General features: G+C 35.0%; 1 protein-coding gene across 3 annotated transcripts in view; it reads left to right on the top strand.

The window, feature by feature from the left end:
- CACNA2D1 (calcium voltage-gated channel auxiliary subunit alpha2delta 1) overlaps positions 1-19,988 on the top strand; it is a 542,050-nt gene that overhangs the window by 392,443 nt on the left and 129,619 nt on the right. For all 3 annotated transcript variants that reach the window (XM_049894495.1, XM_049894496.1, XM_049894497.1), the window contains one exon: positions 11,864-11,995. In XM_049894495.1, coding sequence (XP_049750452.1) covers positions 11,864-11,995 — 132 coding nt within the window. The remainder of the gene's footprint in view (positions 1-11,863; positions 11,996-19,988) is intronic.

Genomic DNA, 19,988 nt, shown 5'->3' with positions numbered 1-19,988 from the left:
ATGTCATGCTAGGTCGTAAAGCCATAATATTGATATCTAGGCATTTCCTATTTGTCAGTATTATGAGTATCTGGCATTTTATTAAAATGTTTTCTATCATCCTTTTCATGACTAACTCTTTATCTTTCAGGTCTAAGCTTAAAATACATGTCTTCAGAGAGAACATCCCTGACAATCCAATTTAAAGTAGCCACTTAGCCATTCACCATAGCATCCCTGATTTTAATTCTTTAAAGAGCACATATGCCTCTCTGACATGATGTTGTTTATTCATGTGTTAATTGTGTGTCTCCTCCACTAGAATGTTAGAAGGGCTTGACTATCTTGATGGGCCTGCATCTCTAGAGCAGGAGTTTGCAAACTATGGGTCACTTGTTTTTGTAAATAGAATTTTATTGGAACACAATCATGCCAGGGGTTTGGTGTTGTCTGTGGCTCATTTTATGTTACAGTAGCAAAGTGACTAATTGTGACAGAGACCAAATGAGTCACAGACCTAAAATATTTACTGTATTAACCTTTAAGAAAAAGTTTACTGACTTCAGCACAAAAGAATAAAACAGTCCCTAACACATAACAGGAACCCTGGTGGTGCTGTCAGCGGTTAAGAGCTACGGCGAGCTATGGCTGCTAACCAAAGTTAAGCGGTACAAATCCACCAGCTGCTCCTTGGAAACCCTATGGTATTTGGTAAATATTCGTTGGACGAGTGTATGATAGTAACTAATGATTAGGAAATGACACACACAGATTGGGAGATACATAGTAAAATGCTTCTTAGACATATGCACTGATTTAGAGACCTTTCCTAATATTTGGGCCACGGTAGTTACACCAAGCTTCTCAAAACATCTACACAAAATGGGGGTTGATTTATCATAGAATTTGAAGTGAAACTAAAGAGCAGACCATAATGATTCAACACCTCCAATTTAGATGATACACACCCCTCACATATTACTTTGTGTTGTGAGGAGGAAAAGGAAATACTGGAGCTGTTTGTACTTGCTGAGATACATATGACACAATGGAAGTTGGGTAAAGAGCTAGAACATTGTTATTCTTTACTGAAAATTACTTCTACTTTAAAACAAGACTTAACACATGAGAGTCATAGTTTAGATATTCCTTTACTCTGTCATTCATTAAACAAATACATATTGATCTTAACTGTTCACTAAATGTCTACTATGCCTTAAGTGTAGCATTATATTTTAATTTTAATTTTCATAAAAACATTATATTTTAATTTTCATAAAAACACTAGATTACCATAGATATTGTTTTCTCCATCATATAGCTGAAAAACTAGAAGTATATAGAATTGTGTAGTTTGCCCAAGGTTGTACAAATGTGCATTAAACAAAGGTCTGTCTCATCTCATTGCCTCTTCCACTATATTTCAGACATTAGAGGGCAAATAAACATGTGACCCCTACTATAAAGGAGCTCACAGTATAATAGAAGGAATGCAAATAAACAGTTACAGTGAAATGTGGGAAGCATTTTAATAGAGTATATAGAACAAGCTGTAGGAGAGTGGGGAGGGAGTTTATTTTCTACCAGTTGAGGGGAAAATAAACTAAAAAATCCAAACCTGCTGTCATCAAGTCGATTCTGACTCATAGCGACCCTGTAGGATAGAGTAGAACTTCCCCATAGAATTTCCAAGGAGCGCCTAGTGGATTTGAACTGCAGACCTTTTGATTAGCAGCTGTAGTACTTAACCACTATACCACCAGGGTTTCTGAGGGGGAGGTAAAGAGGGAAGAATCAGTGAAGACCTATGTAGAAGATGAGACTGAGCTGAGACACGGAGGAACAGAAAAGTTTACCCAGTGGGCATAGTAGGAAAAACAGCCTTGACCAAGAAGACAGTATGTGCAATGAATGGCAGCAGGTGTGAACATTGCATCCCCTGGGAATGGAAAAGTCTTTCGCTATGGTTTGAGCTTAGAGTGCTTGGAGAAGCAGTGGAAGAGATGGCTGGAAAGTTGGATACACACCAATCTTAAAATACCAACTTTTATAAAGAATGACTGAAGGTTTTCAATTAGAGAAGGCATTTGCCAAGTAGAACACTGTGGCAGCAGTAGGGTGAAGGAAGGGAAGTGAGCTGAAATTGGAGGCAGGGAGTTTAGTTGAAAACTATTATACAAAAAACCCTAAGCGAACATGGCCATGGAGTGACAGAAGATAAGCAATGCATAGGAGCTAGAACTGACATGACCTGGTGTATACAATCTTCTGCTATATTTCATCAGATCAAAAAGCTTTAAGCTATTTTTAAAATCTTATGTTAGGAGCACTTGTTTTAATCATGTGTTGAATTTATAATATTTGAAAGATATGTCAGAATAATTTGAATTTCTTCAATCAGTTTGATAAATTTAAACTTTTGTGGAATATTAAGCTATGAATGAAGGTAAAATATGAATGATTTATTAGAAGAGAAAAACATTATATCTACATTATTAAGGTATTTTGTGAGTAATGCAATAGCTAGGACTTATAAATTTTTGCCTCAATAGCTGCAATGAGTACATTAAAATCTAAACAAATCATACTCACTATTTTGTAAGCATCCAGAAAACTGACAGTATTTTTTTTCTTTTTAGTTCATAGATATCCATCTCTCTGTATACGTAACATGATATGTAATGCCCACTCTGCATGTATGTGTGAATAGATGCATATGGGTAATTCTCTGTAATGTGCAACTAGAGATATCACAAGAATATTAACCACATATCGTCTTAGGAATAGTGTTACAATTCATTCACAGCTTTTTGTAATCTGACTTGGCAAGTAATAGTCTTTAGTTTGGTTTCTTAGATTTCTTTAGTATTTTTTGCAATAAAACCAAAAAAGCAAACCCACTGCCGTCGAGTCGATTCCAACTCCTAGTGACCCTATATACATGGTATTTAAACCAAGGGACCACTGTTCTTGATTACAGCCAGCTGCTACACACTGTGCTTCATTGCATCTGATCTTTGCTTCTTAAAATCACCAGGAAACTCTTTGTTCTAAAGCTGGTTGACACAAACTCTTAAGTACCAAACAGTATGTGCCTCATTGACAGTATCACTCATGTCCCCAGGAGCCTTGTTATCCTCCTTCTTCAACTGTATCTCATTAGTTGGCTCCAGTACTTTTTGATCCTCTTTTTGAATTCCACAGTCGAGACTTACATGTAGACACTAAATCCTGTATGCGTGAAAGCTGTCTCAGAGCAAATTCAAGATCTTTTCTATATCTAATTTGGTGTGTATTTTTTGGCTGGAGTTACTTCTTAGCTCTAACAGAAGAAGCTTGTTGTGTGTGACTCTGTGGTGTGTGTGTTTATGTGTCTGTGTGTGTATGTCTGTCATGGTGTCTGGTGTACGTATTGGATCTTATATAAAAATTTTTAACCAGAATTTTAGTGTGTCTATGCCATACTCAGAAACTGGTTAAGTACATACTGGTTAAGTGCTACGACTACTAACCAAAAGGTCAGCAGTTCGAATCAACAAGGCGCGCCTTGGAAACTCTGTGGGGCAGTTGTACTCTGTCTTATAGAGTCACTGTTGAATCAGAATAGACTCAATGGCAATGGGTTTGATTTTGGTTTATGCCATACTCAAGACCTGTGGTGGCACAGTGCTTAAGCACTTAGCTGCTAACCGAAAGATCAGTGGTTCAGACCTGCCCAACAGCCGTTCCATGGTAGAAAGATGTGGCAATCAGCTTCCATAAAAAATTACAGCCTGGGAAACCCTATGAGGCAATTCCACTCTGTCTATAGGGCCAGTATGAGTTGAAATCAACTCGATCACAACAGGTTTGGTTTTTTTGGTGTACCATACTCAGTGACGTATTCACCACTATGGTTTGATTTGGGGAGTACTGGTTATACCCCCTTGTGAAAACTATGACCTCACCAAAATTATATAGTACGTTAAATGCTATAATTAGAGACCACCTCCCCCCCCAGTTTAGCATTCTTTTACAGCAGTGAAAACAGCTTTGGAAAGATTAACACACTATTTCCTTCCTGGGATTCATAGCAAGAAAATTAGTGTTGGTTGTTGACTTAGGGCTGTGGTAGAAAGGGGAGAGTTCTTTGAGGAAAGGAAAGAATAGTCATCCTAGCATTCATAGCAGCTAGAATAGATTTGCTCCATCAATGTATTTTCAAAATATGTTAAATGCTAAGTATTAAAGTAGAGAAAAAACTGGTAATGATAAGGGCAAAGCCTGACAAAACCCAACCTATTGTCCTCAAGTTGATTATGACTCATAGCGACCCTGTAGGACAGAGTAGAACTGCCCCGTACAGATTCCAAGGAGTGGCTGCTAGATTCGAACTGCTGACCTTTAGGTTAGCAGGCTGAACTCTTAACCAAGGTTTTTTTTACTAAGTGACAAGTAGTGTTCTAATTACATGTAATATCTCTGTGAGGCAAACATCATTATTATAACCACCGTGTAAGTGAGAAAATTAAGGTTCAGAGAGAGTAAAAGATTTGCCCAAGGTCAAATGGCTACAGCTGGTTGAAAGACACACGGAATATGGATGGATGAACAGTGGGTGAGCAGTCTTCGTCCACATGTTGGATATTTAAATGCCAATTGTTCAAAAAAGAAAGGCATCAGCAAAAAAGAATCTATTGTATGTATATATTGTATGCATGAAAAAAAAAAAAAACTCCATTCGGAGTCCTTTAAATTTGGTCTTAATTGTATATTCATTTCTTTCTGTGCCCTCATAGTTTCTAAGGTTTTTAACTCACTTTTTGTTTTCCTATTTAAAGTTTAAATATATGTTGTTTAGGACATCTTTAACTCTTTTCATTTGTTCAAATTATAGTAGGCCCTGTTTTTACTTTAATATTTCTCTAATATATAGAGATGGGGTAAAACAATGTATTTAAAATTTTAGTTACAAATTACCAACTTTCTGATAAAAATGGCTTTATGAAACATTATCAATGGGAGAAATGTATTCCATTGTATTCCTCAGGCAATATTATATAGTTTCTTTTTTTTTCTTTTATAAATTATGTAATATTCCAAAATTTAAAATTATGGTAATTCAACTGTCTGATTCCAGTGAATAGTATCTTGTGATGTGAGAACTTTTAAAAAACCGGAGGAGAGACATAATAAATATTGCTTTGTTACAAAATAAATTACATTCTAATTACTGTGTATAAAAGAATTGTGTAATTGTTCAGGAAACTAAAATAGCTGACAAGTCCGGAGCAATACGCTGGGATGTAAAAAGAGGCTCTGTGAAGGAGATACATACCTTACTTTTTTTTTTTAATCTAGCTGAAGGAAAAAATTGTAATAAACTATGCTCACTGATTATATTTTCATTCATAGACTTGTTTGACCTTCACAACACTCTTGTAAACTATCTAAGATTGTGAATATACTTTTCTTCATTTCTTTTTTAGATAGAAAAACAACAGAAGCACAAGAGATTAAATGATTTGTTTCAAATAATATGTCGTGTCAGTGTTTGAGACTCCTGGCTACCAAAGTTACTAATCGTTTATTTGGTTTTTACAATGCTAGGAACAGAGTAACTTAGACTGCTTAAAATAATGTTTTTACCTTGTTTCTTATTTTTATGAGATATCTTCTGCAAAATCCCTACATCTGCCCACCCCCCACCACACACACATCTTATAGGCAATTATCATTTTATCAAAATAACATTAAAATCCTTCAAATAAACATGATATTAGATTCCAGTGTCTTCTATTCCTCTCATATCATTCCTATTTTATTTAATAATAAAGTGAATTTCTTCTGAGATCCTCCTATGTGCGCCTCAATTTGCAAATTTCATTAAGGCAAAACAGCTGTGTTCTGGGCTTGGCCAGGGGCTCAGTCTATGGAAAACTAAAGAAATCTCAGCAATATGGGAGCTAGAAAATTGACATGGACAAGGGTCTTTTAATATTTGGGCGAAATTAACTGTAGGAATAAGACTTATCTCCTCATCAAGGTGCTTGTGTGCCTTGGAACCTTTTGCTCTCTGTTCCTCAGGGGAAGTTGGATTCTGATGCCTCAGACATGATTAGACAGATTAGATCTGATCTGCCATCTCCCTGTACCTTATTAATCTTTCCTTTACAGTAGGATTAGATGAGATTCCATTAGCCAAATCCACTGAAAGAGTTTGTTCATTTTAATATTTATGCACACTGTCTAGTCCTTAAAGTGGATTCTTTTTGTCTGTGCACTTAATTGGATCAGTGGGTTCCTTATTAACATTTTTATTTTTACAGATTAGGGTTGATGAATAAAATTAGTGACATCTGGCTTGGCTCATCTGTTAACTGCAACTCTTTTAATGACTACCTTATTTACTGTGGTATATAATGTGCATTTGCTATAAAGATAAAAGTATTGCAATTATCACTGAATCTAAAAAAGCCTTAATATTCTGTGAATTTTTAAAAGCGGGGATGGTCATTTACTGCACTAAAAATAGTTTTGAAATCCTTACTTGCTTTTTCAGGTAAGATAATAGTGTGTTAGAGTTTCTGGGACTAAAATGAGAATTTGTCTCAACACAAAAGGGCAACAAAATGTAGCCTTAAATACTGATATAATTTAATATCATGAAATAAAATATTAAAAATATATCAACTTTCACTTTCAAGAGGCTTTGCTGTGGATTTCTACTGACATTATTCATTGGGGATATTGTTTATTTCAAAGTGGGATAATCGCCTTGTGTTTATAGTTGTGATTGATCAGAGTTTCACAACTTAAGGCCAGGTGGGGGAGCAGTAGGGGGTGGGGAAGGAGTAGTGGTTGAGGGGCCACCCCGTGCGTTGTAGGATATTTAGCAGCATCACTGACCTATACCCACTAGATGCCGATAGCATCCTATCAGACATAAGGATCAAAAATATCTTGAAACATTGCCAAATATCCCCAGGATAGAAAAAGTGCTCCCTGTTGAGAACCACTATTCTAGAGGTTAAGGGGATTTTGTTTTTGAGATTTAAAATTCTAGCTGATCAGATATACACATAAAATAAAAGTTTAGAAGTAAATAGCTCATAAAGAAAGGGAAATTTAGGATCTGACAGGCACTTGTTTGCATGATCTCTCTACAGCCTTCGCTGTGTGATTTTTGGCAAATTGTACAACTTCTCTAGGTTTTATTTTTGACATCTAATAAAAGAGATAATATTAGTATCCCACCAAAAGTGTCATTCTAAAAGTTAAATTGGGTGATGATAGAAAATGGTTAAGACACTGCAGGCACATAGTAAGTACTTAATAAATATTACTGACTTTATTTATTATTGTTAGTGGCAATTTTCTTAATTCATGTTAATGTTTATCCAAATGCGAAGCTATTATAATAGAATAGTATTATTAGTTAAATGGAAATAGTATAGTAAGCATTGTGGCCAGCTTTCTTGTTTTACTTATTTAACTCTATGATATTTAACGTTGTTAAACAAAATGATTTTTAGTATCCAGTGCCTTACATAGCTTTAGTATCTATAGGTCATAACATTTTACAAACCTATCTAAGTTATTTTATATTTTGAGGAAGTCATAACAAATGTTTTTTTTCTCCTGTGTAACATGCATCTGCTTCATTAGAGCAGTATAATTGACAATTTTTGAGACTATAAATGGCCTTAAAATTTTTCAAGTAAAGTCAAATAGCGTTTTCAGTGCATGGTTAGTCCCTGAACCCTAAATCAATCAACAAAATGTATTCAAACTCAGCTTAAAAAGGAAGTAATAGAGCAACATTTTATTGATTGGAGTTTGCAGAAGAAAATTGGATTCAGAGCTTGTCAAGGATTTTGTATTCCGTGTCATAAACAAGATACAGATATAAGAGCCATGAATTTTAGAAGAATTAGCAGCAACTGTAAGGTGCCTCTTTTGTGCTGTTACAAATTAGATTTTCCTCTCTTCCCAGGAGAAGCCAAGACTGAACAATAGAATACTCTAAAAGAGAGAATTGCTGAAAACCAAGGCCACGTTTTTGAAAACTAAATACAAAAAGAATAGAGATGTATGCTTGGTGTTCTGAATCACTTTTCAGTGAAATCCTGTTATGCCGTTCAGAATAAAGGCCCTGAAGTCAAGGTTTGCTTTCCCAGCATTCATTGCTTTCAGTACACTTGGCCTTGGACATCTATAAAAGACTTATTTTTGAAAAATCTACTTTTTCCAAACAAAGCTGAAGATCTTTATTTCTTAAAAGATGATGGAAAGTGAGGACTAATTTTACACTTATAAAGTAGTCATAAGGTATTTAACTAAGTTTGTTAGTACCTGGCAGTAGGTACAAGACTAGATCAGTTGGCATGACCAGGTAGTCTTCTACAGCAAAAAAAAAAAAAAAAAAAAAATGACCACTCCTGTACAATTTCATAATACCAGAGTAATATTTGCTGAAAATAAGTAATTTCCTGAGGACTTTGGTCTTGTTTTATTTTTGTTCCCCCCACAGAAGGAATCATGTTTCATATCTCTTATTTTATGTACTGTGGTGTCAGAAAAATAGGAAAGACTAAAAACACTTACTGGGGATAGAGAAAGGTGCCAGCATAGCCACATAAACTCTTTGTAATAAAAAACAAAAGAATTTCCTAATAACATGTTTTCACTTTTCTAATCCACTGGGCTTTTTACCCAGTTGTAATCAGAATAGTTAGTTACTCAAGGAAATCATCCTACATAAAATCTACTTTCAAATTTAAATGAGAAAAAGAGTGAGATTGTATGTGTGTGTAAATATAATCAGATCCAAGAAATGACATAAACTCATTTAGAATGGCAGGTATTCTGCATTAGTTTTATTATTTCTTCTTCTGCATATTGTTCAATTATTTCGGCAGTATTTACCCTGAGTTATGCTAATAGCGTAACAGTAGAGGACTGTTGGTCACCTTACTAATTGTGGATGAGCTGTTTAATTTTACAAGGTTAAGAAGGAAAAAAGTGTTCATTTCAGGATACCAAAATAATAAATGCGTGGATCAGAAAAATATAGCCAAGTAACTAGGGAGTGGGTAGAGTATTTTTTTCATGCGTTACATTTTTTAGCAGCTTTCAGAGTAATATGGGGGAAAAATTTCCTACTGCAACAATTTATCCTACTTTCTATTTTTCATATTTTAAGGCATTGGAACTGTATAATTGAATGAATGACTCTTTAAAATTCTCTGATAAAGACCTAGAGATCATATCTCTTCACAGTATAAATCTCTTAAAGTGGAAATTTTTGAATTAAAGGCTGTGTATTTTGACAGGTGCAACCAAATTTTCCTCCAAACAGGTTGTACTGGTTTTGTTTCACAGCACATTTTTTGAGTTTTGATTTCTAGTTCTAGATGTGCAAGTAAAGATTGTGACTTACATGGTAATGATTACATTCAAGTCTTTATAAATGTACAGGGATAAATGGAAGTATCTTTACTCTCATGCCCTGCCACACATTATCTTCACACTTCATAATCCTTGCTAACCTGCTAGGCAGATAATATCATTTTTACTTTCTTAGTAAAATTTCCAAGGAGCCCTGTTTCAAGTGCCTATTCTGAAAAAATTTTTAGTGTGCTTTGCACATTAGTAAGTAAATAAATTTCAAGGAAACCATTTTGATATCTATCTTAGTTATGGCATATCTGGAAAAGAGAATTTTTAAAAAATACAAAGGGGAAATTTTAAAATATATATCACCATGATAATAACAATATTTCATAACTTGTTTACCTCTATGTAAAAGTGTCATTCACAATCAGTATATCAGAACCTAATTAATACTTAGTAGTTGGTAAGCTATCAAATAAAACAAAGAAAAAAATAACAGCCTCAAACACAAGAAAACTTTATGAAAATTAATTAGATGTCAGTTGTTGCTCAATATGAATTAAAGACTCAAGGAAATTGAAGATAGAATAGATTGGGTGTTAATGCAGTCTATCTGGATCATAAATAAATGCCATTTTTTGTTTGGTAGAATATTACTGTAAAATTAATGAATGTTTAAAAAAGTAGGATGTCCCTCTTTTTCCCTGATGTTTTGTATATGAATATAAATATTCATGAATAGTGAGTATCAGTTCAAGTTATCAACTTGAATATAAATTTTCATATAACTGGCCACTTACTGTTTATTGGATCATGCTTTTGAATATGAATTCACCAGTTACTCAGATTCACTGTGGATTTGACCTAGCTCATGAATATTCACACATACACAACTGCTCGTTCTGAAAGTAATCACATCCATAAAAATGAAAACCTTGTTAGTTTTCAATAATGAAAACTGCATGATAATGCTGGTCCCAGAACAGTCTTATAATCCCCATGTTTTTATTGCTTCTCTTTTTTTTGGAAATGATACCCTTCAAAATAAAAACACATATACTGTGCATCTTTCTTGATAGAAGCTCTTTTTTCTTTTACCTTTAAAAAACTTTGTGCATGACTTAACCACGTATTTAATTTTTTTCCTTTAATTGCTGTAGTCACACGAAGGAATCGAAATTAAGCAGTATTGCCAATCTTTATCCTAAGCACGTTTCCACTATTCAGGTTCACTACAGATTTTCAAATAAAGAGTGGCCCAATCAGATAACCTGTTAGAGGCATGGTACAGGTTTTACATATGAAAAGAAAAAAAATGAGATTATCTGTGTCATCTTTTTTGTAAGGTGAACATAAAATTCTAAGCCAATTAAAAATTTAATATGTTAGACTTAGGATGCTATGATCATGGACGCCCATAATAATGAAGTTTATACTACTTTAACCCATATTACATATAAAATTGTAATTGCTTCTCTTTCATGATAGTGAGTGGCATATGTTTGTAATCCCTAGCCAGGACCCCCCCCCCAAAAAAAAAACCCAAAAAGCAGCCAGTCAGTAGTTATAAACAGCTATGAAATGAATGACCTGGCCCTTATTAGCACCAAGCTTTAATTATTAATTGAATTAACCAGAAAAAAAACAAACAAAAAAATCCCAACAACTATTGTTCATAAAGGTATTGACAAGTGTCAGGTAGTTTCTGTTTCAAACAGTGATATTGTCAAGCCTTTGAATGAATTTCTTTGTCAAAATGTATGTTTTTCTTGTGTAATCACAGTAAGCTGTGATCAATGGCAAACATTTTAACTCAGGTAACAGACTAAATTATGTTAGTTTATCACAGAGAATCATCAAGAGTAGCTGAGGTTGTGGTTGTCAAACCATGCTCTGAGGTGTTCTCTCAGTTTCCTCAGAGTTGCCCCATCTCTCCTCAATCAGGAGAACTTTGCGACTGCCTGTTTTATGTATCTCAACCAGAAGTGCTTTAGTCCCCAGGGACATATGACAGTGTCTGGAGACATTTTTGCTTGTCACAACTAGAGAAATGGTACTGGCATCTAGTGGATAGAGACCAGAAATGCGGCTGAACATCCTATAATGCATAGGACAGCCCGCACAACAAAGAATTACTAACCCATATTGACTTGGAGCCCTGGTGGCACAGTGGTTTAGAGCTCAGCTGCTAACCAAAAGATTGGCAGTTCGAATCTACCAGCTGCTCCTTGGAAACCCTATGGTGCAGTTCTGCTCCGTCCTATAGGGTCATTATGAGTCGAAATCAACTTAATGGCAATGGCTTTGGCTTGTCAACAGGAACACTGTCATTTACAATTTTGTTTGAAGAAATACTTTCATGTCTAAAAATTTTTGGTAACCACTGGTTTATAGTATTTCTGTAGACAAAGCAACCCAAATTTGTAATATTATTTTGTAAGCAAATGAAGGCAGATTCAATTATTAATTGTAAATGTTAGTTAATTGGTTTTTCTTTTCTTTTTGTTAGCAACAATTGTGTTAAATGAACTCAACTGGACAAGTGCCTTAGATGAAGTTTTCAAAAAAAACCGAGAGGAAGACCCTTCATTGTTGTGGCAGGTGTTTGGCAGTGCCACAGGCCTGGCCAGGTATTATCCAGGTAAGTGCATTCTGATTCAGTGGGTATCAGATGAAAGTGCTGGCTTTAATATTTCTTGAGAACACTCTGTTATCTTCTCCTGTAATGTAAGAAGACAACAGTTTTACTACTACAGTTATATCATACTCCCTCCTTTCATGGCTCTGTGTTCATCAAAATTGCTTTAAACCAAAACGCTGAGAAGTGGCTGGAGTGGGTGGTACCTGGAATGAAGCCAGGCTGAAGTGGGACCATAAATAGGTGTCCTTAGGAATATACCTGAAATGGGAGGTTACCTTGAATCCTAAAACAATGGTGAGGTAAGGCTCAGCTGCTCAGCACGGACCAAGGTGTGAGTCATGCTAGAGAACTGAAAATAAATTTTGGAAACTAATTTAAATATTAGCTAGGTCCACAGCTTTTGTTTTGCTGGTTAACGAGAGTGACTTTCCCCACCCATACAGCTAGCTTGTGGCATAGCTGAAGCTAGAACCCACAACTAATGACATCTTTATTGAATATGTGTTTATCAGAAATCAGTTTACCGTAGGAGTGCTTTACTTAAGAAGTTCTGCATTGATTTATATAAATAAGCTTTAAAGCTATTAAACCTGCTTTCAAAAGCTATTAACTTTGCTGAATTCTTATGCATCATAGAAACTGTAGCTAGAAACTACTCATTATACCTGTTAATGTTTCCTGAAATTGTTCCCATTACTGCAGTAATTGGGTCTGTAATTAGGAATCAGTGGTTCAGTGAAATGCCAATGTAGGCAGCACTTATTCTTTTTAGATAATTACTGGCATTAAAAAAAAAAAAAAAACTTAAAATTTACTTCATCTGCATGTGCCATTTACTCAATGCCTTATTAATTGTTTGTTCTTTCTCTGCCTCTTCTCATCTGTTCATTTCAAAATCATGGAATTATAATAAAGATACCTAATGTATCTTGAGTTAATGTTAAATAGACCTCTGGGAGACATTTCCTTGTTATCTCTGTTAGCATTTTCCTTGAATGAAACACAAATGAACCTGTGTACAATGTATATAGTGTTACATTTTTTATATGGACAATCAGTTCTTCTTAAACCGTGTAATAGGTTTTGAATAAAAGATTCATAGTATTTTAAACACCAAATAGCAGATGACAAGGAAACGCAAAGATTTGTTTTTTAGCTTAATCATGAAGGAAACATTTGATAGATTTCTAGCCGTTTTGAAGAAAACAGGGTAACAGTTATGCTTCCCACCACCTGTCTGTCAGTTTGTTGTACTGGGGTGGCTTGTGTGTTACTATGATCCTGGAAGCTATGCCACGAGCATTTCAAATACCAGTAGGGTAACCCATGTTGGACAGGTTGCTTCCAGACTAAGACAGACTAGGAAGAAAGGCCTGATCATACACTTCAGAAAATTCACCAGTGAAAACCTTATGGGTCACAACAGAACATTGTCCAACTCGCTTGCTTTGGACACATCATCAAGAGGGATCAACTGCTGGAGGACATCATGTTTGGTGACTTGGAGGGCCACTTAGGTCGAAGAAGTCCCTCAGTGAAATGAATTGGCACAACAGCCAGAGCAATGAACTTGAACATGCTGACAATTGTGGGGATGATGCAGGATCCAGCAACGTTTCATTCTGCTGTACATAAAGTCTCCATGAATTGGTGTCAGCTCTATGGCAGCTAACAGCAAAAATTAAGCTTCAAAATATATGGTATTTATAGTAATACTGCTTTCATTGATCAATTATCTTAAAATATGTCTGATCAGTTTCAGGAATCCCTGAGTGGCTCAAATGAAAAAGCGCACAACTAGTAGTCAAAACGTGATATTCATGAATGGATACTATAACCAAATTTCAAATTGAAGTGACTAACCTACTGTTTTTATGCTAATAATTATTTAAAGTCTAGTATATTACTTCAGATTAGTATTAGCTACCAATTATAGAAAATCCAAAACAATAGTAATTAAACATTGTAGAAGTTTGTTTCTCACTCATGTCAAAGAATATGAGAATTATATAGTATGGAGCTAGTAGAGAGATGTCACAAAGTGGTCAGGGCCCACACTCCTATCTTCTTACCCTGTCATCCTTTGTGTGTGACCTCCACCTCAGGATCCACCCTTGCTATTTGCCCTGCTTCCTAAAGGATGAAGAGCAGTATTCCTTGTCTTTTTAAGGGTACTTCCTATAAGTTCTCAAGGCATTTCCTCTTACGTGACGTTGGCCAGAATTTAGTCTATGGTAGCAGTTACCTTCAAGATGGCCATATGCCCAGATAAAAGGCAGGGCTGTATTACTAAGTAAGAAAGGGAGAAGAGTTACTGGGGACAACAGCATCTCAACCATGGTTACTAGGTACAAAACTGTGTTTAAATATAAGTTGCTTCTGCCCTCCAGAAAAAATGTTTAGCTAATTATGGAGCCAAAACTTACACACCTTTAAATTTATATAACAATAAAAAAAAAAATGTCAAATGGAGTGGACGGACTGTGGCGATAGATTTGCAACAGAAGTTTTGAAAAAGAAGAGTTAATTATGGGCTATAGTCATAGGAGAGACTTCTGAAATTCTGGATTGTAAAACAAATCAATGAAGAAGAAAAGGCAAAACAAATTCTGGAAGAAAGAAAGGCACAAAATAAAAAGACAGGGAGATGACAAGTACAGTTTGAGAGTAGTAAATCCAGCTAATCTAGTATTTTGTTACCAAAGAGGAGTACTATCACATTACAGGGTTTGTTAATGGCACATTATGTGGCCTTGAATATTAGCATGATTTTTTTGAGATTTAACGTGTAGACAAAATACCATGAACATTTTGGGCAGTGGAACATCATCCTCACAGCAGTGTTTATGTAGATTAGGAGGAGGAACATTTAGGAAAGCTTGACCAGAGGTTTGCCATTTTAGTGGTCAGATGCGGAATTTTAAAAGTCTGAGCAGGAACCAGGTAGGAATTCAACAGAGTTAATTCTTGAGTAGGAAAGATGAGGTTATCGGGGACTTCAAAGGAAAATTAATGAAGTTAATGATAGTCATAGGGTGTAAGTTAAGAAAAAGTTAATTTTTAGAATGAATGGATATGAGAATGTTAGGGGTGTTTACTGAAATAAAAAAATTAGATATAATTTTATTTTTATTTATTTTATTAAAGAGATGAATTTGATTTAGACCTGTAAAGTTTCAGGTGTTGGCAGGAGGGTGCATAATATCTGTCTTTACACCCAAGTGCTGGGTTTCACATTCTGAATTATATGATTTGCTTTGCTATATAATATCCATCAGTTGTAGTGTGTGGGGAACACATACATCTGCCAAATAATAATATAACTGTTTTGAAGTTCTTAAATAACCCAGATTTACAGAGGTGATTGTATAGCCTCATTTTCATTTCCTTTTACATAACCTCATCTCTTACCTAAATCTGTTATTTCTTTCCCCTCCCATGTAAGGATTGCAAAAGTAGTTCATTTTACAATCATCTATGGATCTTTATGGATCCAGCAATGCTTAAATTGATTAAATGACTGCTTTTATTGCTGACGGGTTAGACTAGTTAAATAGGATGCTAATAGGAGAATGGAGCTGCTTGCAATTTTACTGTAGATAACACTTTACACAAAAACTGTGAATAAAGACAGCTAAAAATTTTCAGCTTTTTTTAATTTCTGGAAGATAGCTCTCATTTTGTTCCTTTTTCCTTTATGCATTCCTAAATTTCCATACCTTCTGCCATTCATTTTTAGATATATAGAGCAATCTTTGCTGTGTAATTTCTTGCATGTTCATTAAAAACATTTCTCGTAGCACTCCTTTTAGGTACACCAAATATAAATTTGTAATGGATATGCTAATATCATCATTATCTAAGAGGAATTATTGACTTACACATTCACACACACACACACAAAATCCAGGAAGCTTGTTTACATGTTTCTGTAGAATACATAATTCAGTGTTTTTGTTTTATATCATTATTATCATCATCTAATTGGATTTTTTTCTTACAAAATAGGAACTGTTTCTTTATCAGAGTACGTATTTTTCTCTATGTAATTTCTGACTTTTTTTTTCCCAATAAAACCTCCCCCTCTTACTTCATAGAAATTATTATGCCCAAGCTTATTTCTGAGCCACACCTCATGACTGCATATGGACCATCTAAATGATTAAATCTTTGTGTACCCTTTACTTTGTTGAGTACCCCACTTAATCACACAACTTGTCATTGTTATCAGCTACTTCTGCTGACAAATATCCCTTTATGTTAAATGAAAATGGTTTATGTGGGCTATTTGGTATCTTTGTAAGAATGACTTATTTATTTTTAATTATGTTGATTTATCCTTGGAAATAATACTGTATGTTTGTATGTGACTTTTGCTACTTGTATAACTATAAGAAATTAGAGAAAACATCTGAAAATATTACAGTGGGGGACACCAGTGTCACTAGCAAGCCAATAAGTGACATCATTTGAAGAGCAAGAGTCTTCATTCAGAAGCAAAATTCAAATCTGAACATTATTTTCTTCATTAATTCAGTATAGTCAAGTGTGGGATGGAAGGAGAGGAGAGACTAGCTGATCATAAGAAGGCTGTAAAACTCCTGTTTCTGAAGGAACTTAGATTTTCTGAGGATTCTGATAGGAGTTTGAGAGAGTTCTACGCTGGGGAACCTCACAGGTAGCTGAAACAGAAAGCTTATAAACACATATTAAAATGCAATGCCAAAAGAGATTTAATAAAGTTCATGGTAGTTAGGAAAGCAACATCCAGATTCCCAGATACTTTGTGAGCTGTGCAATACACATCCAATGAGTTAATTTTATGGTTTGCTGTTTAGAACCATATGACCATAAGATTGTCCTATTCAAAATGGCCAGTACCAGTACATTTCAGCTCACTAATGCCTAGGATATTGATCTTCAAGCTTTCCATTTCATTTTTGAAAACTTCAAATTTTCCTAGATTCATACATCATACATCCCATGTTCCAATTTATTAATGGATGTTTGCAGCTGTTTCTTCTCATTTTGAGTCCTGCCATAACAGCAAATGAAGGCCTTGAAAGCTTTACTTCACCCACATTTTGAAGGTCAACTCTACTTTGAGGAGGCAGCTCTTCCCCAGTTGTATTTTGAGTGTCTTCCAACCTGAGGGGCTCATCTTCCAACACTATATCAGACAATGTTCTGCTCTATTCACAAGATCTTCACTGGCCAATTTTTTTTAGAAGTAGATTGCCAAGTCCTTTTTCCAAATCTGTCTTAGTCTGGAAGTTCCACTGAAACCTGTCCACCATTGGTAGCCCTGCTGGTATTTGAAATATAAGTGGCATAGCTTCCAGGATCACAACAATGTGAACGCCACCACAGTATAATAAACTGACAGACAAGCACCAAGTTGCAGTGTTGAAGGATTCTATGGGCAAAATATTAAACAACACAGCATGCATCAAAGGAAGGTGGAAAGAATACTCAGAGTCACTGTACCAAAAAGAGCTGGTGGAGGTTCAACCAGTTCAGGAGGTAGCATATGATCAAGAACCAGTGATACTGAAGGAAGAAATGAAGGCATTGGTTAAAAACAAGGCTCCAGGAATTGACAGAATGCCAATTGAGATGTTTCAACAAGTGGATGCAGTGTTGGAAGCGCTAGCTCATCTACGCCAAGAAATTTGGAAAATTAACAACCTGCAGAAGACACAACCCTGCTTGCTAAAAGCTAAGAGTACTTGAAACACTTACCAATGAAGATTTAAGACTACAGCCTTCACTGTGAATTACACCTTAACATAAAGAAACAAAAACTCTCCCAACCAAACCAATAAGCAACATCATGATAGTGAAGTTGTCAGACGTTTCCTTTTACTTGGATCCACAGTCAGTGCCCATGGAAACAGCAGTTAAGAAATCAAATGATGTATTACATTGGGCAGATCTGCTGCAAAAGATCTCTTTCAAATATTAAAAAGTGAAGATGTCACTTTGAAGACTAAGGTGTGCCTGACCCAAGCCATGGTATTTTCAATTGCCTCATATGCGTGCAAAACCTGGACAATGAATAAGGAAGACTGAAGAAGAATTGATACATTTGAATTATGGTGTTAGTGAAGAATATTGAATATACCATGGACTGCCAGAAGAATGAACAAATCTATCTTGGAAGAAGTACAGCCAGAATGCTCTTAGAAGTAAGGATGGTGAGACTTTGTCTCAGGTACTTTGGACATGTTATCAGGTGGGACTAGTCCCTGGAGATGGGCATCATGCTTGGTAAAGTAGAAGATCAGCAAAAGACAAGACCCTCAAGGAGATGGATTGACACGGTGGCTGCAACAATGGACCAAAAATAGCAACAATTGTGACCATGACGCAGGACCAGGAAGTGTTTCATTCTGTTTTACATAGGCTCACTATGAGTTGGAACTGTCTCGATGGCACCTAAAAACAACAATTCAGAGTGATAACTGATGTCTGCAGTAGATGAATGGAGACAAGCCTAAAATAAAGATCTACATAGTACCCATTAGATCTAGTAAAAGGACCAGGAGATGGCTTGTAAATCATTTTCGAGTGTGTAAAATTGACTTTTCATGAGATCAAAAAATTGAAGTCTTTTAGAATTAGAAAGATACATTTGAACTTGTCAATTGGAAATGCAATTAGCCATATGAAATAATGCAGTTGAGAATCATTTCTCAATGCATTGTTATTTGCTTTATTATTTCCTAAGCGGCTGAAATGAAAAACTGATACTCTCCTACTATTTTTAACCCACTGGTCATATTAAATAGAAAATGGCTCTAAAATCTGTGTGATTTCTTAAAAACATTTCTCTATCTCATATTTAGTGTTCAGAGTTAACATAGAGATAAACACCTTCGTAAATCAGCAATTTGATAACTGCCATAGCACGTCCCTAAAAATCATGTGAAGTAGAATTGCAGTCCAGTAAATTTAGTAAAAAGCACAACCACAGTTCATTTTTAACTAGGGGAAAACATTCTCATAAGCGGCCATTGTCACCTGTAATGATGACACTCAGAAATGAGATGTTGCTTTTGGTGTTATCATTTTTTCACTTCTATCTCCTTTCATCCCCAAATCTCCCTGGGTAGCAAAAGGGATATCATTTAACATTTAGCTGGGATTTTAAAGCTCTGATTTTCTTTCCAAACATGTAGCTTTTACTTTGCATGATTATGAAACTGATTATTTCAGGGAATTGCAACATAGATATTATGGTTATTCTCTTACTATTTGGCCTTCTGTAAATCTAAGCCTGTATTAATAGTATACCATTTAAATGCCACAGTGGGATTTTATAAGAAATTAGTCATTTTACAGAAGATATTATAGTTTTGTTTTCCATAGCATAAATATCTTGACTTAGTATAATCAAGGGAATATTATCATAGTAAATATCTCATAAGACTTTGAAGAGACAGTTATTTGTATTTTAAAATATAAATCATCTAAGATTATAAAGTACATAAAAATTTAATGGTCTAGTTTACATTATAAATTATAGTCCTTTTATGTCTTTAGAGAAAGGCATAAATTTTATGGAGTATGGTAGTAATCACAGTTAATTTCTGTTAGCAATTATACTGAAAAGAGAAATTCTAAATGAATGGGAACTGTAAGGAACTGAGAAATCTAATTTAAACATGACTTCTTTTTTTTTTTTTTTTTTTCAAATTCCAGTTTCATTCAACTGTTTATCAAATTCATTGGCTGACCACTTTCAGCTCATGGTGGCTGCTATTGTGTTAGCAATGGTAACTAGTCTCACTTCTCTCATCTCACCCATGTATTTCTATCAATGTGGGTCCAACCAGAGAAAGAAAATATAGTTATTTTGAAAAGGGAAAATTTACCGTAAGAAATTATTAACTGTAGCCAGGATTGGAGCAATGAGGGATGCGTAGAGGAGGTAAAAGAACTCTAAATAATATAAAGATAGCAGATATAACGTACAATTTAATATAAATTA

This window comes from Elephas maximus, chromosome 8 (assembly GCF_024166365.1).
Source record: "Elephas maximus indicus isolate mEleMax1 chromosome 8, mEleMax1 primary haplotype, whole genome shotgun sequence".
NCBI classification, from domain to species: Eukaryota; Metazoa; Chordata; class Mammalia; order Proboscidea; family Elephantidae; genus Elephas; species Elephas maximus.
This window is presented reverse-complemented; position numbering and strand designations above follow the sequence as displayed.